At 41.4% G+C, this 27,547-nt stretch overlaps 1 protein-coding gene and 1 long non-coding RNA gene across 3 annotated transcripts in view; one reads left to right on the top strand and one right to left on the bottom strand.

The window, feature by feature from the left end:
- The window catches only part of MED23 (mediator complex subunit 23), a 41,623-nt gene extending 16,523 nt beyond the window's left edge, over window positions 1-25,100 (top strand). For both annotated transcript variants that reach the window (XM_083434777.1, XM_083434778.1), the window contains 19 exons: window positions 2,056-2,256; window positions 3,151-3,294; window positions 5,309-5,454; window positions 6,870-7,115; window positions 7,249-7,391; window positions 8,490-8,664; window positions 9,236-9,399; window positions 9,995-10,119; window positions 11,608-11,813; window positions 12,336-12,516; window positions 13,336-13,506; window positions 14,884-15,100; window positions 17,108-17,344; window positions 17,990-18,155; window positions 18,468-18,540; window positions 19,013-19,227; window positions 20,401-20,521; window positions 22,347-22,478; window positions 24,069-25,100. In XM_083434777.1, coding sequence (XP_083290903.1) covers window positions 2,056-2,256; window positions 3,151-3,294; window positions 5,309-5,454; window positions 6,870-7,115; window positions 7,249-7,391; window positions 8,490-8,664; window positions 9,236-9,399; window positions 9,995-10,119; window positions 11,608-11,813; window positions 12,336-12,516; window positions 13,336-13,506; window positions 14,884-15,100; window positions 17,108-17,344; window positions 17,990-18,155; window positions 18,468-18,540; window positions 19,013-19,227; window positions 20,401-20,521; window positions 22,347-22,478; window positions 24,069-24,239 — 3,234 coding nt within the window. In that variant the 3' untranslated portion in view covers window positions 24,240-25,100. The remainder of the gene's footprint in view (window positions 1-2,055; window positions 2,257-3,150; window positions 3,295-5,308; window positions 5,455-6,869; window positions 7,116-7,248; window positions 7,392-8,489; window positions 8,665-9,235; window positions 9,400-9,994; window positions 10,120-11,607; window positions 11,814-12,335; window positions 12,517-13,335; window positions 13,507-14,883; window positions 15,101-17,107; window positions 17,345-17,989; window positions 18,156-18,467; window positions 18,541-19,012; window positions 19,228-20,400; window positions 20,522-22,346; window positions 22,479-24,068) is intronic.
- On the bottom strand, window positions 539-8,388 carry LOC310675092. The gene is made up of 2 exons (XR_014509941.1): window positions 5,602-8,388; window positions 539-5,497 (listed from the first exon to the last, which is right to left on the bottom strand). It is a non-coding gene; the product is annotated as an uncharacterized lncRNA (long non-coding RNA).
- Window positions 25,101-27,547: the final 2,447 nt, after the last annotated feature.

The raw sequence follows: 27,547 nt of genomic DNA on the forward strand, positions 1-27,547 counted from the left end.
TCTTGGGCTCTTGGAAATTTGCCCCCCTCTCTACCAAATTCTAGTGAATTTCAAGCCCTGTACACAGTAGTTTTGCATGCTGTATCATGAAATAGTTTGTAGTACTGTCTGTTGCATTCTGCTCTGCTTCATAATTAGTTGCATTTGGAAAAAAAAGTATTCTCAACTGGTGGTGTTAATATTGCTCTTTGTAAATCTGTAACGTGGTTGATCTGTGATAATGGCATTGTGTTTTTTTGAAAGAGAGGGTCAAAAGCAACTAATGTCCTTTGGATTGGAAGTATTCCGTTTTTAAGCATGCTTCAAGAAAGCACAGCTAGATTTGTAGCTTTTGGCAATATTGAGCTGGCAAAGAGCATGTGAAGGAGAGAGTGCTGTTCTCAGAGTTTGTCCAAAGTTTTGTCATTCTTGCATTGTATTGTTAAATTGAAATCATAATCCCTTTTTCATGGCAAAAAGCTATCTACATTGTTAAGCACAGAATAAGTTATCTGTTTCCAGCAATCTTGGGATTTTTTTCTCTGTTTGTTTTTTTAAAAAAAATTCGGAAGGTTTTCTTTTAGACTGCCTGTTAATCCAAGAAACCATTTGTTAAGAGGAGCACTGAAATGTGTTGAGTAAATCGTATTTGGGTATCATAGCACATTTCTCATGAAACGAAAAACAAATAATGAATTCTCTCTTTTTTGCCTCTAGAAAGGGACAAGGCATCTTCATGATTAGATTCTGAGCAGCTCCGTACTTTTTCTGTATTATCTTTTAAAAATAATACTTCTTTTCTTTTTATTAAGGCTGTGTTATGTTACAGGTTCACTATGTGAAACTCTGAAATTCTATAATATATACAGAAATGACTCAGTAACTTCAACAGTAGTGCCTAGAATGTACAGTTTCTTCCAGCTGCTTGTAAAGAATTGGCTTCATGCTGTACCACTGTGGAATGTTCCAATTATGTGCATTATGAAGTCTAAATAGGGGAAGATCAAAATGAAAGGGGTCTAGCAGTTTGCAAAACATCCAAGCACACAAACGGAAGAAAGTGTACAGCTAAACAGGTGCACCACTGGAATAGGAATTGGTATTCCCACATAAAGACTGTTCAAGCTGTGTTTAATAAGCTGAGATATGAACAAGCTTTTTGCCAGTATGCACTTCTCCATTTTGTAGCATGAACAAACAATCCAGGTATTCTTCAAGCAACCATAGTTTCCCATTTCATCTCAATGAAACTATAGTTTGAAGTTCATATCAGGATATTAATTTCCAGAGCTGGTAACCGTAGCTTCCTGGTTTGGATGAAATGAGAAACTATTGTTTATTAGAGGCTCCCTGGCTTGATTGCTCACACTGTGAAAAGAGGAATGAATGGGTTCCGTGCACAAGCAAAAGGCTTGTTATGTTGTTCTGAGGTTTTGTAATCGGTTTCTTCATGCGTAACACCAAACCATGGCTTGGCAATATATGGCTGAGCCTCTCACTCACGTGCTCTCTTTCACAAACTCCATTTAATTAGTTACTTTCTGAATTGTGGAAAACCATAGTTTAACCTCCGTGTGAGGAGGTAGAACACACAAGGACAGAGCTCTGTCTTTTAATCCAAACTATGGTTTGATGGTATATTTGAACTGACCCCATATCTTGAGTGTACCTGAATTGTTAAGGTGTCAGGAACTGCCACACTGCTGTCCATTAACTGCGGAAGTGTCCAAGTTCATTGTATTATTTTAGTCTTCACACTGTAGCCTCCGGGGCTGAAAACATACTCTTATATGAAAAACATACTCTTACACGGTGTTTTTAGATATTTGTTGGCTCCATAAACAATTGTGCCTAGGTAAGAACGGATATAACAAGTAGTCTATTATTTTTTATTTAAAAAATATTATGACCTGTAACATCAGACAGTTTTAATGTTTTGGCTTATCTTGTAAAGCTTTATGTTCAGATCCCATTTCATGCTTCCCAGACTTACATTAAAGTAACTGTACTGAAATGGCAGAGTTAAAATGATGGATGCTCGACTGTGGAATACTTTATCTGGTTTCTGCTTTGCAGCACAAACAGCGGTGCCCTGTGCTAGAGGACCAGCTGGTGGATCTTGTGGTCTATGCCATGGAGCGGTCAGAGACCGAGGAGAAATTTGATGACGGGGGAACCAGCCAGTTGTTGTGGCAGCACCTTTCCAGCCAGCTTATCTTCTTTGTACTTTTCCAGTTTGCAAGCTTCCCTCACATGGTCCTGTCTCTCCATCAAAAGGTAGATTACCTACCACTAGCAATAATAAAGAGTAGACTGTTATCCCTTAACCTTCATGAAATTAGCTCCTGCCCTGCCCAAGCACAGTTTCATCTGCTTCCAAAACCATCACCAGCCCTGAGACCTATGGGTATAGGGTGGTATACAAATTTAACAAAGAAAATAAATAATAAATTGGTGTGTGGAGAGATTTGCCATTCTGCTGCTGCACATGGTGAACTATGATTAAGGAAGAAGCCTAGCAATGAATATTTGTTGCTACAAGAGAAATGAGGTGCAAAATACAGTCATACCTTGGATTCCAAACGCCTTGCAACTCGAACATTTCGGCTCCCAAACGCCACAAACCCGGAAGTGAGTGTTCCAGTTTGCGAACGTTCTTTGGAAGCCAAACGTCCAATGCGGCTTCTGATTGAGTGCAGAAGGTCATGCAGCCTTGGTTGTTGACCATTTTCGGGAGTTGAAGGGACTTCCGGAATGGATTCCGTTCAACCACCAAGGTACGAATGTACCCTGAGGAAATTTTGATGTGTTAACCTCACTTTCAGAGTCTGTCCAGGTGAAACTGAGCAATTTGAACAGTCAGCTTCATTTTGGTATTGCTTATATATCAGAGAGGCAGCTCTCCTTTTGAAAGTATGTATTCACTGTCTTTTTTTAAAAAAAGGCAGCGGACACCTTTCAAATTTCTGTTATTTGTTGACTTAAAAATATTAGTCACAAGTCTTCGTGTGACCATGTTATAAAATTCTAATGCACCGACAGGCATCTTGCAGAAAAGTGAGTGTGTGTATTATTTCCCAAGTGAAAGTACATATTTTATAGAAAATTTGAACAGATGTTCAGTTCTTGTCTTGGAGTGTGGACTTGCTGCTCAGTGTATCTTTTTTACAGTTAGCAGGACGAGGCCTAATCAAAGGCAGAGACCATCTGATGTGGGTATTATTACAGTTCATCTCTGGAAGCATTCAGAAAAATGCATTAGCAGACTTCCTCCCCGTTATGAAGCTTTTTGACCTCCTCTACCCAGAGAAGGAAGTGAGTCTTCTATGTGAAATACATTTATTATGATTTACTACTCATATTTTCCCTGAAAAGACACCCCCCCCCCCAGGCAAATAAAACAAGTCTTTTCTTAAAATGTCTTACAGTCCCCAAGAAGGTGACAGTTGAAAGGAAAGGGGAAAAGAAGAGCTTTGGGAACAAGAATATGGGAAATACTGATTTGCATGCAGCTTTCTATATTTTGTGTAATGAAATTAAGAAGTAACTGAAACGGAATAAATTTGGAGACATGAGATAGTAAAAAGCAAGATCTGTCAAGAGAAACAATGATGCATGGAAGAAGAATATTGACATATTAACAGAAACCTAAGATCAGGGGTCAGCAAACTAAGGCCCACGGGTCGGATCAGGCCCAATTGCCCTCTGGATCCAGCCCATGGACGGTTCTGGAGTTGCTGCTTAGATTGGCGCAATCACCATCTTTTAAAAAATTTAATTCGGGGGCCTTTTTTTTTCATTATTTCCCCCCTCTCTCACACACACTACAGCGGCCCCTCCTCCCTCCCTCTTCCTGGCTTTTCCCTGCCCTGTGGAGGAAGGGGGCTGGGCTTTACTAGGAAGCCTCACCGCCTGCCTGGGGAAAGCTGGCATGGAAAGGAGAGGTGCCTCCCCGCACCGGCTCCCAACCGCAGGCACAGTGGCAGAGAAGGTAGGCAGGGGGAGGGGAGGGCTGGGGATGAGAGAGAAGCCCCCCTCCGCTGCGTGTGCATGCGCACAGTCCGGCCCACCAAAAGGACTGGGGGACAGTGAACCAGCCCCCTCCCAAAAAAGTTTGCTGACCCCTGCCCAAGATTGCAACACAAAATCAAAAAGGGAGGAGGAACATAAACAGTTCATTACAATGCCTATGAGCAGATAAGACAGTACGATGCCTGTAAGAATAACAAATAAAGTGATGAGGGATCAAAATGAGATTGGAACAAGGTTTAGAAGAGATTTTGCTGATGCTCCAGTTACTCACAGGCCTGGAAACTACAGACCCTGGCCATGTGTTAACCATGAGCCTTATGTTTGGGCCAGCTCGGAATAATAACCCTAAAGCAGAACTTTCCAAACTTTTCATGTTGGTAACACAGTAATTCAGTTTTACTAGCAGACCAGAGGTTAAACTAACCCCTTTCCAACCCCAGGAGGAGTATGGGGAACATTTGTGCAACACACCTACACACTGCAGCCGATAGACTAATGTGTCGCGACACACAATTTGGAAAGTTCTGACCTAAAGAACTGCCTTCTCCTTTACAACCCTGGCGTCTTGCTAAGCTCACTACTAGTGTCCTTCCTGCATGTTTACCCCCACCCCACCAAAAAAAATATATATATGGTTGGGAAATAGCCTTCTCATTAGCTGCTTTTTGCCATATAAAGACCTTCCTTTTTAGGAAGCCCTTTGAATTTTTATGTATTAACTCTGCTGGAAACTCTTTTAATTGGGTGTTTTGAACTGTATGATTTGCTCTGCTGCTTTTCTTTTCTTTTTTGGTGTGTGTGTGTGTGTTAGGTTTTTTTTTTTTTACATAATTGTTCTTTGGTTTTATTGTTAAGGCTCATTGAAGTTTTTGAGCAAAGGTGAGATAAAAATGTTTTGGATAATTGCCAGCCTATAAAAAAAATCTGCAGCCTAGCTAGGATGTGAACAGCTTCCACAGAAGAGAAATTCTTTGACAATGTTAATCCCCGCTGCAAGCCAGGACGTGTGCTTTTATTTCTGTGTTTGCATGTGAATGCTCATTGTTGCTTTTAATGTAAGATATGCCAGTCCTGTTACTTTGTTTTACACCAATCTACACGCAACATTTCAGTTCTTTTAACTGTAGTGTGTTAGAGAAAGTGGTTTCAGTTTTGGGGTATTTATCTACTGATTTACAAGAGAATTCCTTTATTTATGTGAAGACTCCTAAGAGTCAAACTGGGATTCACCAAGTCTAAATGCCTTAAGTTGTATGACAGCCAGTAGAATTTAACTTCAGGTTTCTTCTTTCCTCAGTGTATTCCTGTACCTGATATCAACAAGCCCCAATCAACACACGCTTTTGCAATGACTTGTATCTGGATACATCTGAACAGGAAGGCTCACAGTGACAATTCTAAGCTACAAATTCCAATTCCTCATTCTCTCAAGCTTCACCATGAGTAATTGCTTTCTATATAATACCTCTTTTCAATTGTGATAGTCCTGGTATAGATAATAGAAAAATATAGCAGACTCTTTGGCCACTTGTACACAGAATATTTTGCAAGCTGTCTGTGAAAATAGGATGAGAAATTGTAATAGCCCACAATAAATATATTAATGCTGACAGTTAACAGATAGTATCTCATGTTGTGCAATCCCTGGTCAAGTGTGCGTGCCACACCTTTGCTGTAGTTACTGCATTGTCGTCGTCATCATCAGTAGTAGTAGTAATAGTATTAGTATACTGCCCATCTGACTAGGTTGCCCCAGCCACTCTGGGCAGCCCCCTGCAGAATAATAAAAACACAATAAAACATCAAGCTTTAGAAACTTCCCTGTCTTCAGGTGCCTTCTAAAAATCAGATAGTTGTTTATTTCCTTGACATCTGATGGGAGGGCGTTCCCCAGGGTGGGTACCACAGAGAGGACCCTCTGCCTGGTTCCCTGTAACCTCACTTTTCACAGTGAAGGAACCAGCAGAAGACCCTCAAAGGAGGACCGCAGTGTCCAGGCTGAACAATGATGGTGGAGACACTCCTTCGGGTATACAGGGCCAAGGCCATTTAGGGCTTTAGAGGTCAGCACCAACACTTTGAATTGCACTCAGAAATGTACTGGGACGTCTTAGACCCAGAGTCTCTCTTTTCCTGATAACTTGCATCCTCCCAAATCTTTCTCCAGCTCTGCTTCATGTTACCTTGCTCACTTGGCTTCCTTATTGTTTACTTATGCAGCAGCGTTCACACAATTGCCATTTTGTGAAGTTACCTAGGTGTCTTCCTGAAGGAGCTTAATATTTAAAAGTTGACAGGGTAAGGAATAGGGAACGGTAACGAACACAACAGAGAATGGAGAGAGGCAAGGGCGATAAAAGATAAATGTTTTGTTTATTATAGTCGTGTGCAGAATTTCTGTACTTCTTTCCCATAAAAACACACCTCAGGCAGTTTGCATTAAAAGCCATTAAAAACACACCGTGGAAGGCAGTTTAATTATGATAAATGAAACCACTGCAGCAAAAAGTAACAAGTGAACAGAAGCATCACCAGAGAAGTGGTAAAACTCAACAGGAAAATAGGAAGGGGCTTTGAGTTATTAATTAGTTTATGCTGCTTATCCAACTGGGTTGTCTAGGCACTTCACAGCATGTTAAAATGCAGAAACAATTGGCATTCCCATAATCAAAGACCTGGTGGAAAAGAAAAGGCTTTACGCAGCAGAGATATAGATTTCCTCTGTAATACCTAGAATGAGATTGATGGGTTGTTGTTTTTTAGAGTTAGGATGCAACTCTACCATCAGATGCAAACTTCCGTTGCTCAGGCATTTCAGGGACAGTCATTCTTTTCCCTTTCGTTTAACTTCCTCGCAGATTCCTGCAACAGAGTCTAAGAAATAAAAGTTTGCAGATGAACGACTACAAGATTGCCCTGTTGTGCAATGCTTATTCCACCAATTCAGAATGCTTCACGTTGCCTATGGGTGTTCTAGTGGAAACTATTTACGGAAATGGCAACATGAGAATACCTCTCCCAGGAACCAATTGTATGGCTTCAGGATCCATCACACCTTTGCCAATGAACCTCTTGGATTCGCTGACGGTTCATGCCAAGATGAGGTAGAGTATGCTCAGTATCCGAAAGTTACAGAAGAGTCAAGTGTGTGTATTGCAGTGCAGAAGATCTGCAGTCTCAGAAAACAAATTTCAGCCAAATGGCTTTGAAAATAACATGGTTTCTTTTTCTCCCCAGCCTCATTCACAGCATAGCTACCAGAGTGATCAAACTGGCCCATGCGAAATCTAGCTTAGCCTTGGCTCCAGCCCTTGTGGAAACATATAGTCGCTTGCTGGTTTATATGGAAATAGAATCCCTAGGCATCAAAGGTTTTATAAGTAAGAAATCTTGTTTGTTTGATTTTTAAAAATATCAACAGATATGGTTGAAATTTGGGCCTCTGCTGCCAAATTAATATACATAAACATCCCTGGCTTGGGCTGCCCTGTGCATACTCCAAAGTGCTTACACTTTTGGGCCCTGCATAATGTAAATTGATACATACTTCTATGCAATCTAGTTCAGGACCAAGATCCAGTAATTATAACTTTTGTTTAGATATATGTTAAGTTATTTTGCAGACATTTTCTATCTGGCATGATAACTTTAAATTATTTTCTAATACATGATACCATCACAAAGAAAAATCTGAGATCAAGAAGAAATAAATAGCATGCATATTATAATAATACATATACTACTTTCCTGAGTAGCCAAAGCACTTTCATCTCACCCATTCTTATGATATGTGTAAGACAGAAACAATAGTATTATACTTAATTACTGATAGGGGAGTCAGGATAAAAAGGGAATGGCTTGCTTGGCACCACCCAGTTAGTTTGCTGATAAGCTAGGATTTGAACTGAGAACGAACCAGCTCAGCACTATGCATACTGAAGGAAATTTATCTTTTATTGTTGCTTTTATTAACATATTTATCCCACACTTCTTCCAAGGAACCCAAATAACATGCAGGCTTTAACATCACAGTTAACCCTGCGGGGTTTGCCCAAGTCCAATCTGTGATTTCAGGGTTATCAGCAAAGTATTTTATAAAAGGATGCCATATTTCAATAAAATCGTCTACATCATTTGTATTACTCCATGCATGTAATATCTTCTTTAAAGAAGAGATGACAAGCATTGAATAATAGGGACTCCTGCTTTAAGCTCCTGTTCAGGCAGCCATTATATGAATGAATAATGTAGTATTCTGCATACTTGCATAATAGTGGATACCTATTCTACCTGAATGTTGCTAAGATCTAACTATGTGGTATATATTGTCAGTGCCATAGGGCTAAAAAAAAAGGAAAAGGAAAAGGAAAAAAGAAATATGCCTGAACTTGCCTGATTCTATTTGTGCCTGTAAGATAAATATATTCCTCTGAATGTTTCACTGAAAAAATAGTTGATTTCATATTTTTTCTTTTCAGGTCAACTGCTACCCACTGTTTTTAAGTCTCACGCTTGGGGAATCTTGCATACTCTCCTGGAGATGTTCAGCTATCGCATGCACCATATCCAACCTCATTACAGAGTCCAGCTGCTCAGTAACCTTCATTCCTTAGCCGCTGTGGCACAGACTAATCAGAACCAGCTTCATCTGTGGTAAGTGTTGCTACTGTAAATCAATCTATTTCTACTTTGGAAGCATCACACAGAGTAGAAAACCATGGAAGAGGGATTGGGTCAAAAATGTTTCTAGGCCAAAAGATAGTACAATCCTTAGAAGGGCTGATTCAAACTACAGAACCAACTTTGGCCACAGCTTATGATTAGAGAAGAGAAAGGTGAACCATGTGCCCAGGCTCAGGTAACACACTAAGCTAAAAGGTTGGCTTAGCTCAGTGCAGAGCAAGAATAAGCAAGATTAGAGAGGAGAAGTGCTGCTGCTAGCTCCTCTTTGGGAGCCCACCAGTGTGCGCAGTCATGGTATGCTTACCGAGTCATGCAAACCAGACCAACATGCATTCATGGAAATAGGAGTAGTCAATTCAGGGCGAACTCGTGTAAAGTGCAAAACTGAAAACTCAAATCTCGTGATTATCAAGTCAAATGAATCTTGCCATGCTTCCTGAAATAATGCTTGAAGCAAGGTGTTTCCTGCTTTGATTTCCTGCAATTATCATTAAAAACCCTGTTTCTCCCTGAAAACGTAGCTAACCTATTCTCCTTATAGTGTTGAAAGCACTGCTCTGCGGCTGATTACTGCTTTGGGTAGCTCTGAGGTCCAGCCACAATTCACCCGCTTCCTTAATGAACCCAAGACAGTCCTTTCAGCAGAATCAGAGGAACTTAACAGAGCACTTATTTTGACTCTAGCAAGAGCAACGCATGTCACAGGTAACAGTCATTATCTCTCAGTTTTACAGGTGGTTTTGAATATATCAAAAGAAAGCACAAGATGTGAGCATTAATACAGTACTGTGCGCTAAAAATTTTTTTTACAAGTCTTGAATTCTTTATGCTTTCACTGCATTGTTACAATGCTTGAAGGAGTGAACTGTTATGAGGCCACATCTAGCCTCAGGCTCCCTCTTCCATCGTAGTCACAATAGGTTTAGAAGCTTTCAGATCCACTTTAAACTAATCACAGCTTGCCATGATCTCTTAACCTGGACAAACTATAGTTATGTAAAATAAGCCACCTTCAAACTATAGTTTATGAAGCTGACTTGTTTTCTCTGACCATAGCTAAGATTAACCACAGTTTAGGATTGAAATACAATGCTAAACTCTGGTTAATCTAAAAGAGAGTCTAGTCAGAATGAATAATTAAATCTGGAAAAGGAAACCCGTGGAGGTCTTGAATTGTTAAAATTACAATACCAGTAATAATGCATATAGCATTTGTGGGGAATAAAGATGACTCTTGATCAATCCACTGTATTTGTTTTAGCTATTTAAGTAAGTAATTACATTTAGATGTCTGCCTTAGATTTTTTCACAGGGTCGGATTCCATTCAGGGCACTTGGTGCAAGGATATACTACAGACCATCATGAGCTTTACTCCCCATAACTGGGCTTCACACACCTTGAGCTGTTTTCCGGCTCCACTTCAGGTAATTTTAAAAAACAGAACCAATTATGCAAGTATGTCTTCACCTTTGAGCAAGTTAGGATGGAAGAACATACTGTTTCTCTTACTTTTTAAAAGTCACCTCACAGTAAAACTACATGAAAGAAGCTTCCCAACAGTGTTTTTTGTATATTTTGGAGGATGAGATTTAAAGGGGTACAGGTTTAAAGGTTTAAACAAGAAAGCACTACCAACAAAATGTACCCCTTATTAGGGATTTTTGCAGAAGTCACATAACAAAACGTGTGGTAGGTCATTTTTGCTTTTAGCCTCGTCTGGTGAAATGAGTATGAACTTTGAATTGCTGCTGCCTTCATCTGCATAGAGAAAGCACTGTGTTTCTAAGAAGGCGTTAAGAAATCCGAAAAAGAAACCAGATGTCGCAGGAGCCTAATACCTTTCTTGGGACCAGCTAAAGCAGTGGTGAGGAACCTCCACCCTGTGGGCCTCATTAGGCCTGGTTAGGAGTCCTGATTTGGCCTACAAGGCTGTTTCCCCAGACCATACCCACCTGCCCCACACTGGACATCCTATGTGGTGTCAGGTATAGGCAGGTATGGATGCAGAGAAACAGTCAAGACCTTAAACTGCCTTCTGCAGGGCTCCCTCTCACTAATAGGAAACCTCACTAGGATTGGCTGTACAAAGTAGTTCCCCATCTGGGATTCGCTAGTGTAGGCACTGAGAGCCATCCCTTTTGAAGTAAGTTTGCATGCCATTTGTATTCAAGAGCTGTTCCCTTTGAAAGTGAGCCCCTTTCCAGTTCTGAGGTCATAATGGCATCAGGTGAGTGACGGTGGGCGGCCTCATCCACCTATTAAAGTTGAGCCACGGGTGTTGGGGGGGAAAGAAAGGATTCAGCCTAGCCATGTCCAGTTCCTCCATCACGAAACAGTGAGCAAGCTTCAAACTCTCCAGAAGTCGTCTTCATACTGAATAGTTAGTGAAAGGGGTTGGAGGAGAGAAAAAACTGGGCATGGTGTAGGAGCCCTGCAGTCCACACATTGTCAGAGACGCGAGATGAGATGTGGGAGGCATTAGACATAACTGGATTAGTGTTTGCTAGATGCAAAATGATTACAGGATGCAAGGTTTCTGAGATAATTGTTTCCCCCACAACCCGATATTCTAAAAATATTTAATCAGTTACTCAGGCCTGTCTCTGGCACAAATTGGAACACATGTCTCCCTTGTGAGAAAGAAAGCCAGAAAAGTGGCAGTCTTTATATTGGCAGTGCTGGAGATTTAGGGGGAAATCAAGAGGGGTCAACTTGGGTGGTATTAGGAAGTGGCTGGAGCCCCAAAATTAAGTCCCATCTTCAGGTAGAAGATTTCTTCCTCCAGGTTTTTAAGATCCCGCTTCTGAATGTCTCTATTATAGAAGCAGAATGACTCACAGTAGTTTGCTTAATTTCAGATGAAATAGGCATTTTCAGATCTGACAATGGATAACAATTCACTTTATTTTCAGGCTTTCTTCAAACAAAATAATGTACCTCAAGAGAGCCGCTTTAACCTGAAGAAAAACGTGGAAGAGGAGTACCGAAAATGGAAGTCCATGATCAATGAGAATGACATCATCACCCACTTCTCCATGCAGGGCTCCCCACCCCTTTTCCTTTGTCTCCTCTGGAAGATGCTTCTGGAGACTGATCACATTAACCAAATTGGTTACAGGTTAGTTATTTCAAGATGGATTGTTTCTGGCATAGTAGATTGGTGCAGAACATTCTAAGCAGAGGTACATTTCAGTTAGCACACTAGTAAAAGGAAACATAACATATTTGCCAAAGATGGGGGTTTTCTGCAGCTGCCCAGGGTTTAATGGTTCATCCCCTAGGCATTCATTATGTATAATGTTAATAGTCTGCTAGGCGTATCCTGAAAGACCAAATTCATTATCAGTGCAAATCAATACAAAGTGGGCTGCTGCAGACCCATCTACTAATAGAGGAAATCTATTTTAGGACAGAAGGGGCTAGAATCACCACTCTATTTTTAGTGCAGGTTTTTATCAGTTCTGCCCTACTTCATGCATTTTGAGAGTGAATGTTCTAAAAATAGTAGCTCTCCAGAGGTTGGTTGGTTGGTTGGTTGGTTGATAATGGCAGCCTTAGGTAGAGTATCTATATTTAACAGTCCACGTTGTTAAATTAATTCTGCATCTGCCACCATTGCATTTTCTATCCTGTTTGTTAGGGTGTTGGAAAGAATTGGAGCCAGAGCTCTGGTGGCTCATGTAAGGACATTTGCAGATTTCTTGGTCTATGAATTTTCCACATCAGCTGGGGGCCAGCAGCTCAATAAGTGTATTGAGATTCTCAATGACATGGTGTGGAAATACAACATTGTGACACTGGACAGATTGATTTTATGTTTGGTAAGTAACGCCACAACAGAGGATACCTCTTGTATGACGACCATAAAACTAATAGTCCTAAGTTGGTGAGATTCTGGGGAATTTCTCTCAATTCCTTTTTGTTTTACCACACTGAAGGATTATGATACACTGCTCACGCCTAACTAGGTCATTTATGAACAAGTTAAAAAGCTGATCATAGGGACAAATTGCATTTTTTGTTAGGAAATTGGTAATTTCACATTTGAGTTCTTTAAGTAGTCTAGTGGATGCTCCCTGGACCCAGTGATTTGTTCATATTTCTACAACTGTTTCCCTCAGCTCCTTAGACACTCAGAGAAAGTACATTCAGGCACAAGGATCAACCCCACATTTTCCACAGTGACGACAGATGCAAAGAAGATATAATTGTCTCTTTGGTCGTCTCTGTCATGCCCACTATATATCTTACATGTTTTCTTTTTAGCTGTTGCTGATTTTAAAAAATCTTCTGAATATTGTTAAATATCTGTTTTTATTGATAGTTTCAATGTTTCGTTTTATATTTTTGTAAACTGCTTAGAGGTATTTAACAATCAAACAATGCACAAATTGTGTGAGATAAATAGATATCCATGCACTCCTTTAAAACCAACAATTCCAACTTGCTCATCTTGGCATAGAGGCGTCTAGCATTAGCATATAAACGCCTATGCACAGTGTAGCTCTCTCCAAACATCTCTGGCTCATGTGCTACAGATTTGACTCACAAATTTATTTATTTCCCCTCCATGAGCCACAAATGTTCAATTTGTAGTATTTTGCTGTCCTCTTAGATGCTTTTTCTCCTCTTCATTTCAGGCAATGCGCAGTCATGAGGGCAACGAAGCCCAAGTGTGCTACTTCATCATTCAGTTGCTCTTACTGAAACCTAATGATTTCCGAAACCGAGTAAGTGAATTTGTGAAAGACAACTCCCCAGAGCATTGGCTGCAGAATGACTGGCATACGAAACACATGTCCTATCACAAGGTACTTCGGTTACTTGACTTAGTGGTGAAATACGTAAAGTTAGAATATTGTCTCTAGCTTTACCCCTTGTTTCTCAAGGCATTTATTTGTTTATTACTGCCAATTGCTAGGGGTCTATGGGGTCCTAGGGGAGGGGGTAGTGCCTCTGGTGGGGGACATGTCATGCTACTTCTGAGGTAGTTTGTCCACCTTGGTCCCCACCCTGCACTCAGCTCTCACCTAGGGCTGCTAAAAGCTGTCAACATGCGACAGCAACCACACCCAGGGAATGGCTTAGACTGGCTGGTTACACCAGGTGAGGGTAGCTGATGGGTCTCAAACCCTGGGTGCTTTAGGGACAAAGACAGGCTCCAACGGATTGAGTGGATGGGACTAATAGGGGCCTAATGGTTGAGAAGGTGGTTTCTGCACGTTCTGTAGAGGGGAGTGAGGGGCAGGTGGGGCTCATCAACCTGGGAAGGTAGCCCATCTAGGAGAAGGAAACCATGATCCTAAACTTCTTCTGCCTTGCAAGATACCTTTGAGAGAAGAAAGGGTTAAGGAGCAAACCATACACAGATCCAGAGGGGAGTCCCTCCTTATGGCAACTCCTGCAGCCAAGCTGGTACCAAACGTATTGCTCTGCTTTCCTTTGATCCACATTAGCCTAGGACCTCCATGCACACTGCTCAGGCTGGAGGTCACTTCAGTGCTGCTAATGCAGCAGTTTGACTTCACCGCTGGACAGATGCTAAGAACTGCAATTTGCTTAATACCAAGATTATCTTTCTTATGTCTGAGAAACGCTGGGAGTATTTCACATTTGAACTGGGAGTATAGTTCGAAAACAGGCAGATCTTACAGGCAAAGACACACACAAAGCCATTTCAATGCTGGGGAATATCAGGGGAGTTGAGGATGCTAGGCCAAGCCTTACCACCTAGAACACATCAGGGCTTGGAAGGTGTGGTAGCTTTTGTTTCCTGCATGTGTAGATATACCCAGCCACAGTGAACTGCCTGAGATGTGGGCTTTGAGGCTGAAATCACTCTAAGGCTTGCCTGCTTTCATCTCACTGCTTCAAAAACCACTTCCCCCGTGGCAAAAACATGCCTATTCATTTTCTTAGCAGCAGCACCCCACCTGAGGTTAGAAATCTTTAAAAGTCCTTCTATGATTTGCTGTCTGTATGTGTTTCTAATTACAGAGCTCAGTTTGTGCTAGAGATTTTGCAGTGAGATATGAATGTAAAGCACCATTGCTTTTCAAGTGCACAACAGGATTGTAGTGGGGGGGGGGGATCTGCAATCAGAACACTTAGAGAATAAAATATTAGGTTTGGAATGTTACCAAAGCAAGGCAGATAAATTAATATTTTAAAAACTTTTCCCTCCACAGAGGTATCCTGAAAAGTTATATTTTGAAGGGTTAGCAGAGCAAGTCAACCCTCCAGTACAAATCCAGCCCCAGTACTTGCCGATATACTTTGGAAATGTGTGTCTCCGTTTCCTGCCAGTGTTTGACATTGTGATTCACAGATTTCTGGAACTCCTTCCAGTGTCCAAGTCACTGGAGACTTTACTAGATCATCTAGGAGGCTTATACAAATTCCATGGTAAGTTTCTTTTCCCCCCTTCTTCGGTAAATACCTGAATTGCTTTGTAAACTGAGTGGATGATAAACAACATCACCAATGAAGCTTTGTTTGTGTCTGAGTCTTGTTCCAGCTGTGCTAATTTTGCTTGTCTCACCAGCATAGTAAAGGAGTAATTGCATATGGCTTCGTCAGACTTGCTTGGGGGGGGACCCCTACTCCTAGGAAGACTATGGAAACTGCAGGCCTCTTCAAAAGTCTGAAATATACGTTTCAAAAAAGGCAGCCGACCTGGTATGATAGCATCCATGTTTGGCTGAGCCAAAACTGCAGGCACATATGTGCAGATGTCAAGTTCTGTCCGTGTTGATGTTTAGTGTTGGAAAAATTCTGCATGTTACAAAGCAGATGTATGCATGCTGAGCCCCCCCCCCCCCCCCGCTCCCAGCCCCGGCAATCATATTGAAGCAAAGTGGAAGCCTTTGTATGTAGTCAAACGCCATGCATGCATCAAAGCTCATGAGGTTGCAGGAAAGAGCTAATTGGGGTGATCGTCTTTTGAAATAGCTGGGGAGAGAAGTATGAGACTGGATTGTTGATGTTTCCAATTACTTCAAAAGCTGAGGAGAAGCCATAAAGATTAGTAGTTCAGTAATGAGGGACAACATGAATTGTAATAGTCACCATGCTGAGTAGACCGCTAATAACAGCCACACATAACTTCCCTCCCTTTTTGAGAACAAGGATTAAGAAAAAGGTATTAATCCCTCGTGGCTTAAAAATAAATCCAAATTATGTGATCAAACAGCTTAAATTTGAGATAAATGCAAAATAGATTATGTTGGCATTTGTATTTACTCTGCACGTGAAACTTTGGTTTTTTTGCCTCGATTTTTTTTTAGCATTTTATGAACTAAAGGGGCATGGAAAATGGACAGAATTTTTCAGATTTTGACACTACCAGATTTTCCCTTTTTTGGTGTGCTTGTTGCTATATAGATTGCTTTAGGAAACCTCATACATTACCATATAAGCATTTAAACACTCCTGCTTAGAATCTTGCTCAAATCACTATGAAGCATCTTTTGAGACTGTTCTTTATTGTCACTGATAATGAGCATATCCTGTTACAGTAATCTGGAAAAGCCAGAGACTAGCAATTCTTTCCAATGTGATTAAATGTATATTGATGTTTGTCTAATCTAAGGCCTTTAATCCATTGCTGTCACTGTAAAGTATTTGCAGAATTGTCCTCTAGGATGACCTTATTCCATGTTTTGGTCACTGTTACATGCTCTTTCCAATTCCAAACACCCAAATATTATTCTCTGAGTTTGGAGAAATATTTGAGTTACCAGTGCCAATGCTGCATGCATTAGAAAAAATGGGGAAGAAATGTTTTAGCCAGAGCTGCTACTTAGAGGTGTATTAGGGTTACCACAGAGATTATCATTAAAAGATGTGATTTATTATCGCATAAAGAGAATGAGCACACAAAATTTATTTCTAACATGAGCCTAGCTTGAGATTTTTTCTGGTTTTTCACAATCCAGGGTTAATCAAAGAGGCAACAGGTACTACTACTCATTTGAACTTCTGCCTTTGATTCTTAAAGCTACAAGCATGGCTACGTGTACATGCGATTCAGCGAGAGTGCAAAAAAAAAATGCATTCTGTGATGCTGGCTGCACACATTTAGCTTCGTACAAATCTCAGCTTCTATTATTATGAAAACTGCAAGCTAGTCCTTGCGGTTGTATACATATTCTTGAAAGTGTATGGGCAAAACAAGTTGAAATCTTTGAAGCTCCTGCAATGAGCGAAGTAAAGTATACAAGATAGCAAAAATTGCAGGCTAAATTTTCCCCAAACTGAGAGATGATCAGATTGCATTATTTAAATTTGGTACAAATCCCAGACTTATTGGAAGAGAACTTGGATTGCCTGAATGCAGGTTTAGTTTTATAACATGGATGAAACACAGACTTGGCTCTAAATTTGTGAACACATCTGTTCTCCTCTTGGCAGATCGTCCAGTGACCTACCTGTACAACACTCTTCACTACTATGAGGGGCACCTCCGGGAGAGGATGAACCTCAAGCGAAAGCTCGTCCATGCCATCATCGGCTCCCTCAAAGACAATCGGCCACAAGGGTGGTGCTTAAGTGATACTTACCTCAAATGTGGTATGAATGCACGAGAAGATAACCTGTGGATTCCTGAAGATATTTATTACTGCAAATTGATTGCAAGACTGGTTGACAATATCCTTTTTTTTAAAAAAGGAAAAAATGTGAAATATCAGGCTGCATCCAAATAACTATTCTCATTATAATGAATTGGTAAATGTCTATGCTCTGGTGCCATTTTCTAGTGCATCAGTCCGCCCACAGATTTTTATCAAATTACTACTGCAAAATAAGTAGAACATGCATGTTTTTTAACTCTTTTCGTGTGTTAAATATGTGTAGCTGTCATCCCAAGCATTGGCAGGTTCACCAGAAGTAAACCCTACTGAGTTGAGCCAGACTGGTTTCTTTCTAATTATTTTCCTTTGCTCAATTGACAATTTTAATATTTCTTGTAAACCACTTAATATTTTTTCCTTTACAACCAAGCAGTGCATAAATTTTGTTAAATAAATAAGCACACTTGGAATTTCAGCCTAAGTAACAATTGTAAATCCAAAAGATCACAGGGCCAGTCATTTTCTTAAACCTTTAGTTCCTTGAACTGGGGAAACCGGCTCAGAATTTCTAATACACTGCATTGCATTATTTGGTGGAAAACACAAAGTGTACAACGCATCATACTCTGTAACTGTGATGCTCCTGATAGGATGCTAACTTCTTGTTCTAATGGCTGCTTCCTAGTTTCTATAACTGTTTATTTACCTTAATCGCTGTCACCGATGGCTGGCAAATCATCTAGCCCATTCCCAAACTGTGACTGGAGGTTCAATGAATTTCCCAACCCAGCTGCCCACGCTCTCCATGTTACCTGTGTCGAACTCATGGCATTGACTGTGCCAGGAAAGGATGTGGGCAATGCCCTCCTCAATGTTGTGCTGAAAAGGTATGTGAAACTTTCTGAAAAGTGGGGGTGGGGGACACTGTTGTGAAGTTAGGGGCCTGTTAACATATTGCAAAATGTTGTCTAATATCTGTCAAAATGGAAAGATTCCCAGGAACCAAATCACAGAATTGAGGAGCTGGAAGGAACCCTGAGGATTGTCTAGCCTGCAGCCTTGGCGTTATCAGAATCATGCCCTAACCAACTGAGCTAACCATATTTAGTTGATTTTAATGTATAAATTCCTTTAAAGTGCCTTTGCCAAAATATTAAATAAAAGAATCATGTGTCTCTCTCCCTCTTTGGTTCTTATAGTCAGCCTTTAGTGCCCAGAGACAATATCACAGCTTGGATGAACGCAATTGGACTCATCATCACTGCGTTACCTGTAAGTCGTCTTGCATTTTGAATTCTGATTTAAGTGAAGAGAAAGCATGCTAAAACATCAACCCCTGTACAAGAAGTATAATACGGAAGTTAGGGTAGCGTTGTTCATTTTTCTTAGTTTTGACTGTAAGTTTGTTCAGCAGAATTTGGATGTGAAGAATCAAAGACAGGGTATGGTGCATCTGAAGCAATTCAGAAAATTGGACACCTTGAGCAGTGTAGAAATTGCTTGGGGTTGCTATTTTAAGAACTCTTAAATGTTTGTTATTAAAACTCAGTTTCCTGCAGCAGTAACTAAGTTGCCATTTGATGCAAACATGGTTCTCCACACATGGGCTTGTGTTTTTTACATTCCCATGCTACAACAATGTGGTGTAGGGTGGAGCCAGAAGAGAGTGGCAGTCACGTTGTTCCTAAAACATTAGAATTGGGCCACAATGTCCTGATGATTTGCTTTGGCTCTCTTTTCCCAGGAGCCCTACTGGATTGTCCTTCACGAACGGATTGTGAGTGTTATCAACAGTCCTAGCTTGACTTCGGAGACCGAATGGGTTGGTTACCCTTTCCAGCTGTTTGACTTCACAGCTTGCCATCAGTCTTACTCCGAGATGTGCTGTAGCTACACTCTGGCATTGGCACATGCGGTCTGGCACCATTCAAGCATTGGCCAACTTTCCCTCATTCCAAAGTAGGTGTCATGGATTGCCTGGATGAAGAGGAGTGGTGGGAGGCACCAGCTGAGGAAACCCCAGAGGAGGAAGGCTCAGAGCCGGATGACCGGTGGTGGGACACAGAGGAGCAGTCCGAGGGAGTGGATTGGAGGGGGGAGGTTTCAGATGCTGAAGGGACAACAGGGTTTAGTGAGCAGGAAGAGCCCGGGACAGGAAGCAGCTCAGACTCTGAAGCTGGAGCAGGAGGGGGTGTCAAGGGACTGTTGAAGAACACAGAGTCTCCCTCTTCTGCTGCAACAAGCTCCCCTCTCACCTGGTTTCCAAGAACTTGCAAAGTAATGAGAAGAGCAGAACAGAGGTGCCCAGACACAGTTTGAGACTGCTTGGGAAACACCTGAGGAAGAGCCTTAGAGATGGTGAAGGCAGGGGCCTTCAGTCCTGGCAACTGCTTCATAGGAGCAAGACCTACTGGGGAGTGTTGCTGAGAACAAGTACAGTGGTGCCTCGCAAGACGAATTCCGTTCCGTGAGTCTCTTCGTCTAGCGGTTTTTTCGTATTGCGAAGCAAGCCCATTAGCGGATTAGCGCTATTAGCGGTTTAGCGGCTATTAAAGGCTTAAGGGATTAGCGGATTAGCTGCTAAAAGGCTATTAGCAGCATAGTGCCTCAGAAAAAGGGGGTGGGGAGCGGAAAAAAAACCCCAGGAATCACAAGACATTTTCGTCTTGCGGAGCCCATAGCAAATTCGTCCTGCGAAGCACCTCCAAAACGGAAAACCCTTTCGTCTAGCGGGTTTTCCGTCTTGCGAGGCATTCGTCTTGCGGGGCACCACTGTATGTTCAGTTCCTTGAATAAAGAGTTAACTTCACTGACAACAAAGAGATGCTTCCTTTTTCGCTTACCTGACTCCCGCCATGACAGGCATACTCTATATGATCTCTGAATATTATTTTCAGCCAAATAAAAATGTGCTGATTGTATATAAAGCTCACATATAGCCATAAGACATAGCTGATAGGTAAATATCCTCTGTTAAGTGTGTGTCAGAATATTTGATTGTATGCATTTTAATGTTATTAGCGGCACTTGCCTCTTAACAGAATTTGGTAAATTTCAGGGTATAAAATAGAAAAATATAAAACAAAAAGCTAATAAAAGCACTAACTTAATATAATTTCTAAAATATTACAGGTTTCTCACTGAAGTGTTGATACCAGTAGTAAAGACGGAATTTCAGTTACTCTACGTGTATCACCTGGTTGGTCCATTCCTCCAGCGGTTCCAGCAGGAGAGGACAAGATGCATGCTAGAGGTATGTGAGATCAAGAGAAATTGCTGCAGAAGAGTAGGACAGCAAGCTTCTGGACTTTGCTAAATACTGCCTTTCTGGTGAGGTTTTCCATGCAAACATTAACCTTGCTCTCTTATCCTTCCAACACAATTAGTTCAACAAAGAGATAGTTTGTATATCTTTCATTGTGTTTATTCCTCCATCCTCTTTGGAGGACTTCCAATATAACATTTGCAGTGAAGCAAGTTAGTTGGATGTTTAATATATCCCTGCCATAGTCATAGGTGCAAGAGAGCATATATCACACAATTATGTAATTTTGGGATATCTTACAAAATCTTTTGGGTACCGTATTTTCCTATTCTTTGCTGCCCATTTGCTTTTGTCAGTTTGTTGAAAGAAACACAGCCCAGTTCTCCCGAAATCACCACAGGCACAGCCTCAAATTATATGGACTTTGCATTCAGTCACAGCAGAAAGCAAATTACAGTATTCATCAGCTTGTCTCTTCAAGCACAACAAAGGAGTTTTAAAATAAACTCTCCAGGACATTTTCAGTGTCCTAAAATTAATTATGCTTATGCCATAAGTAGCTAAACAAAGCTGACTTCAAGCTCTGTCTTTGAAGACAGGAAGGAACATCTGTGCCTTTTAAACTCTGCTTTCTGTAGTAAGCCAGGCAGAGCGAGAGATATGAAAAGTGCATAATTAGCTTTTTCTCTGCTATTTTCCCTGTCATCTTTGAAGAATAAAAATTCCTGAGTTCTCCTAGAAGTGAGGGTTACTGCCATGGCACCACCAATTTTCATTTGCCAGCTCTGAAACCCCCATATAGCTATGGATTGATGAGTTCATCTTAAACAAAAGAAGCCCCAAATTTAGATAAAGACTAATTTTTTAAAATGTCCACCAGAAATGTCCTCGTGGTTCTTTGATAGACCACAGAACACCAGTGTATCTGGCAAAAACTATATACAGTTGTCTATCCCATTACCTCTCATCATCAAAGCTGAGTCCTTTTGCAGAATGCTTCAGTAGTATATCTGTATGCAAGATTCAGGCCACTTTATTTTAAATTGAAAGAATGTGGTCTTTTTTTTTAATAAACTTTTACAAGATCTACAGTGGTTCTCAAAGAGTGTCACATGCCACTGTGGTGGGAAGATTCAAGGACAATCAATATTATATTTTGGGAATGATTCACGTTCTTACATAGCTACATTGTTTATAATATGATCATGGGGCATCCAAAAAGTATAAAGTGGGGATGTGGGTGGCGCTGTGGTCTAAACCATTGAGCCTCTTGGGCTTGCCACAACGGGATGAGCTCCCGTTGCTCTGTCCCAGCTCCTGCCAACCTAGCAGTTTGAAAGCACACCAGTGCAAGTAGATAAATAGGTACTGCTGTGGCAGGAAGGTAAACAGTGTTTCCATGCGCTCTGGTTTCTGTCACAGTGTTCTGTTGCGCCAGAAGCAGTTTAGTCATGCTGGCCACATGACCCGGAAAGCTGTCTGTGGACAAATGCTGGCTCCCTTGGCCTGAAAATGCGCCGCACCCCATAGTCGCCTTTGACTGGACTTAACTGTCCAGGGGTCCTTTACCTATTATAAAGTAGTGTTATAAATCTAGCGCTGCTAGTTGTTTCTTTTTGTTTTCCAATTGATTTTTTATCCATGAAAATTTTTAGGCTTGTTGTGAGCAAATTTTTATTCCGAAAGCTTGACCCAGAGAAAAAAGTTTGAGAACGACTGAACCGTAGGCTTCTGCCCCTGCTTGCACTGCTCACCATCCTCAGCTCACCAATACCATGCATATTCATTACAGTTTTTGTTTGTCTGGCAATAGATTGGAGTAGCTTTTTATGAAATGCTTCTGGAAGTGGACCAATGCAACACACATCTGAACTACATGGATCCGATATGTGATTTCCTGTATCATGTGAAGTACATGTTTACTGGAGACAGTGTAAAAGACCAAGTAAGTGATGGAAAACCAGAAGTTCCTCTGCCAAGTCTCTCTTCTTTTGCTTTATTTTCTCTTTCCCTTTCCTTTCTTTATTTCTATTATCCCTCTCTCTTATTCTTCTGTTTTTCTTTTTTATCTTTCGTAGCCCTAATGTCACTGTATTATGGGAAAATGTCGGTTAAGAGATCTTTCATACTAGAATTATGTTTTCTATTTTAAATTTTGAAGCGAGTCAACAAAAATCGCATAAAACTGTTTAAAACCAATGAAGAACCTTGAGTCCTCTTTGTCAGATGCAATAACATGGGGGTAGTTAGAATTATAAACAGTGAAATGAGAAATGAAATACAGAACAGTAGAGATGGTGTTAATTACATTATTAACAGTGGCCATTCACAAAAAAACACAGATTTTTTTTGCAATAGACATCCTGCCATTAGTGAGCCAATTAAAACCTGTATATAAAAGAAATCTGTTATCCTGATTCAATTAACAAGCGTTCTTCTGTAACCATTGTGAAGCTAAATGAAGACCTTTAAATTTTTATTTTAGACTTTAAACCAGCAGGCCACATTTGACAGGTGGGCAGTTCTGACCACCTATCAGTCACCTGATGTTACGGAAACATCAGGTAATGGGGTGCTTTGAAGTCTGCATGAACATCAAGATTTCAACGCACAACCCAGGCTTGCAAAGAGCCCTTTGCACCGCGTTGAAGCCCTGCTGATCAGCTGTTCTTTGCCACTTCCAAATGCCAAAAGCGCTCTTTGCAAGCACCTTCAAGAATATGCTGACCATGAAGCTTCCCATGGGAAACTCCTTAGTGAGGTCAAACCCACGGAGTTGATAGAAGCAGATTTTAATCTCCGCTTTCTGCTGGGATCAGGTGCACTCTGAATTCACCATGGCCCAGCCAATCTCTACTGTCTCGCTTTACCGCAAGTTAGCTGACTGCTGGTGATAGCAAGGCATATACAATGGTGCCTCGCAAGACGAAATTAATTCGTTCCGCGAGTTCTTTCGTTGAGCGATTTTTTTCGTCTTGCGAAGCACCACTGCAGTTAAACACTAACAACGGCGGGGAGGGGTGGGGAGAAGCAGGGCAGCTGCTGCAGCCGGTAGCTCGGACTCACCCGCGCCTTGTGGACACCGTGCGATGTGGCTACTGGAGGGCGGCGGGGCTCAGGAGCGCGACTCCGGCTGCAACGCTGGCTGCTGGCGGCAGCGGCTCTCAGAGGAGCGCACGAGGGCGGTGGGCAGCGGCGCAAGGCAGCCGGTAGGTCGGAGGGAGCCGGAGGAGTCATCAGCCGGAAGGTGGGAGGGAGCCGGAGGAGCGGGGAAGCGAGTGAGCGTGCGTGCGTGCGTGCGTGCAGTGACCGTCGCCATGACAGGAGAGGCAGGGCTGTTTCATTTAGCGAAGCAAGCCCTTTGGAAAATCCGTCTTGCAAATCACCTCAGAAAACGAAAAACCCTTTCGTCTAGCGAGTTTTTCGTCTTCCGAGGCATTCGTCTTGCGGGGTACCACTGTATCTCTATATATAAATGGACCAGCCCTTTATTGCTTTATAACCACTTTTTATTTTCCTTTGGCTTTCGTTAAAGGTTGAAAAGATTATTTGCAACCTGAGGCCTGCTTTGAAGCTTCGTCTGCGCTTCATACATATCAGCAAGATGGAGTCTGCAACTGTTCCTCAGCAACCCATAAGCAATGTGTCTCCAGCACCTCAGCCTAGCCAGGTCCCCGTGAACGTGGCCTTGCCAGTGACACAGTAGAGGGAGCCCCTAAACTACAGTCTCTGCCAAGGACATCCAACATGGACCCAGATGAAGCAGCACCCAGCATGAATTTCATTTGAAAAGAGCTGGGGGCAGGAAAGCACCCAAAGCAAAGGAACTCCTTAAGTTCAGCAAACAATGTGGCTCTACAAATACCCAGCTGCTTTAAACAACAACACTGCCCATTGTTGGCCTTGTTTTCTTTACTCATGTCTCATTTTTCTTGCCAGTGGTTAACTTCTGTTTTTGGTAGCATAGATATGTTTACACTGGCAACAGTTAACATTTTGTGCTTTTTTCAGCTTTGGAAAATGATGACGCTTGGGTGAATATAAAGGCTGCGACCCTCATATCATTTAAGGAAGAATAAGCTAAGCTTAAGCCGCCGAGATCCTGTTGGCTTAAAGCCATGTCTATTAAACCTACTGGCTGGATTTTCTATGAAAACTAGTTGAAGTATTGGTGCAAAAGGCAGACACAAACAACTTCCGACCATGGTGCCAGAATTATCCCTGCTGCAGTCAGGGATACAATATGGTGATTAAAACACTGTCTATCCAAATCACGAATGAGCAGGCCTCCAGATTTACAACCAGTATATTTATGTGAAGTGGTGGTGGTGGTTTTAATCAGCCACCTGTGTTTTGAATTTGCGTAATAACTACATTTTATTTTGGACTTGTACTATACTACTTTTGTTCAAGTTTTATTTTTGCGTAGGGAGGTTGGTGGTGTAGAAAGATTTTTAACCAGATAATGTTTCAACTGCTCGTGAAGATGCTAAGATTTGTAAAATACTGCTCTTATTTCATAACAATGAAAAAAGTGTTTAATAAAAATAGTTTTTATAACTACTGACCTATTTTGCTTGACTGTTGTACTCATTTTACACTGTAGCTTTACCAGTGCTGTAAGACTGGGAATTAGAAGGTTGTCCCTGTTTCTAAACTTTAAGCTCCCTGTGGAACACAGTGTGTGTTCCTTGTTTCAGAACAGTAAAGTTACTTCTTTAATTGGACACTGGAACAAAAGGGGAAGTGAGGGGTGAGTTTAAACCTGCTTACAAATATGTCCACATTTCCACCCAGTTTGGGGTTCAGGTGAGCAGGTGGGAGGGTTTAGGTCACTAGATCACAACTGCTTCCCAGAACATTCCCTTTTTGGCTCTTTCATCATTGAAACTCTGACCCTAGTTGGGCCAGGGTGTTGAACGAACAAAACTGCCAAAAAAAAATCCCCTTGGAGGCTCTCAGTCCTAGTTTGATCCTGCACTGTGGTCCCCCGCAGTGACAACATTACAGCAAAGCCAGCTCTGACTCTTCAGTTTGTTCCAAACAGTTCTGATATATATGTAGTTAAGGCTATTACCAATAAGCACCGAGCCGATAAATAAATTGAATTTTCTTTTGCTGTTAAACTTCTTAGACTTCCAGCTGCTGCAGAAATTTGGCAATTGGGCTGCTGCAAGAAGAGGTCACACGGTACACTTCCCTTTGAAGTGTATCGTAGGCTGACATTTAGGTGGCAAAACTTCAAAAGCAAAACTAGTTCTTTTCTAGACAGAAGCCATGCTTTCACACTGCTTTACTGGCTTAACATCTAATTAAAAAGCCAAAAATTACTGCATCGTTTTTTCAGCCCCTCTGACTCAAGCACAAGAGGCAAGGGATATCTAAGAGGCAGATTATTGAGGAATTTCTCCCAATAAGCCCTTTTCCTGCAACAGCTGGATCCTCCTGTCCTTTCTAACAGTTGTATGACACCTCCAGACTGCCATTTTTTTGTGGGAATATAATTCAAGCACATACTGGAACTTTAGGTTTGCACAGTTAAAGGAGTCTGTCAGCCTAATGCAAGAAATTGTTTTGAGTTTGGGAGAGGGGGATCAGACTTTTTGCAGTTAGGAAAGTGATTGGTAAATATATGAAATGCGAGATGGAACAAAACATTAACAGGCAGACGTGTAAACACACTGCAAGCAAATCAGGATGTATGTTGGACGAATGCTCATTGTCACCATCTTGCAAGGAAATCAGAATGAATGCTCCATAAAGAACGGCTATAATCAAACCAACAACTAAGTTTTTTGCAAGCCAATTAGGATGAGTGCATGATAAACGGGTCATTCAGAAGGATTCATATTGAAGACAGGTTGGCATTGTATGTAATTAAAACTGCAACAAATTGCCAAAATGCAATTTGAAGTCATTTTCAAGGCTGCAAAGGTATCATTTCCAGTCTCATCCTAAAGTAGCGCTGAGGAAACTGGAGGTCCTGCAGGAGGTCCTGGAATACAAACTCCCAACATTCCCAACCACTGGCCAGGGCTATTGGGAGTTGTAACCCAACAATCACTGGGAAGGCCACAGGCTCTCCACCCTTATTCTTAATGCCAGTGGTCCCCAAAACAGTATTTGCTGAATTAGCCAATCTGATCTGTATTGTGTTTCTTTGGGCTCCAGTCATGGCCCATTATTGCTTGCAGGCAACTATGGGTTAGATCCAGACTTGTGCCTACTGGACTACCAGTCTAGTTGGAGAAAGCACCCAAGAGATGCATATTACGTATTCATAGGTTTTTTAATTATATTTTTATTGCTGCTTTTATTTCTTACATTGTATTTTACTATGTTTCAATTTTAATTCTACAATAAAGTCTACTATGTAATAAGTAAAAGCAGCAGTAAAATACCACTACAAACCATACAGCATCTAGCACAGCACAATGCAATTGCTACAAGAAGCAGAAAAATGATTAAGTGGTCCACCGAGACCCTCAGTAATTGTTAAGTAGTTGTGGAGGTGGGGGGTGGCAAACCACCTCTCTAGTGTGCACATTGGCATGCATGCAGGGGCACTTCTGCAGGGAAGTTTACTGCAGACTCTGGGGCTTATGCATGCATGTGTGTTCTTTGCAGTATCCATGCAATGTTGTCTTCATCAAAAAGACTGTCCAATATTTTCCCTTTTGCTCCGGATTTAACACTTCCACAGTAAATCTGATAAGCAAAACACACACACACAAACACACACACTCAAAAGAACCACCCCACTCCATGGAAGACAGTAAATCCAGATTAAATGGGGGGGGGTTCTGAGGTTAATGTTATATGGGCACTGTGATAAACTTGCAGGCATGAGCAGCACCAAGTCCAAAATAAATTGTGCTGAAGCACCACAACTCTATGCCACAGGGCTAGGAAGTGTCCTCTGGCATAATACTTCTGCAGTAGAAATCCTTTTTTTAAAGTCCATCATAGCCTAAGGCCATCAGCCATTGCAGGTTATCGGGTTTCCCTATCAAT

The sequence above is a fragment of the Podarcis tiliguerta genome (genome assembly GCF_965153285.1).
Source record: "Podarcis tiliguerta genome assembly, chromosome: 3".
NCBI classification, from domain to species: domain Eukaryota; kingdom Metazoa; phylum Chordata; class Lepidosauria; order Squamata; family Lacertidae; genus Podarcis; species Podarcis tiliguerta.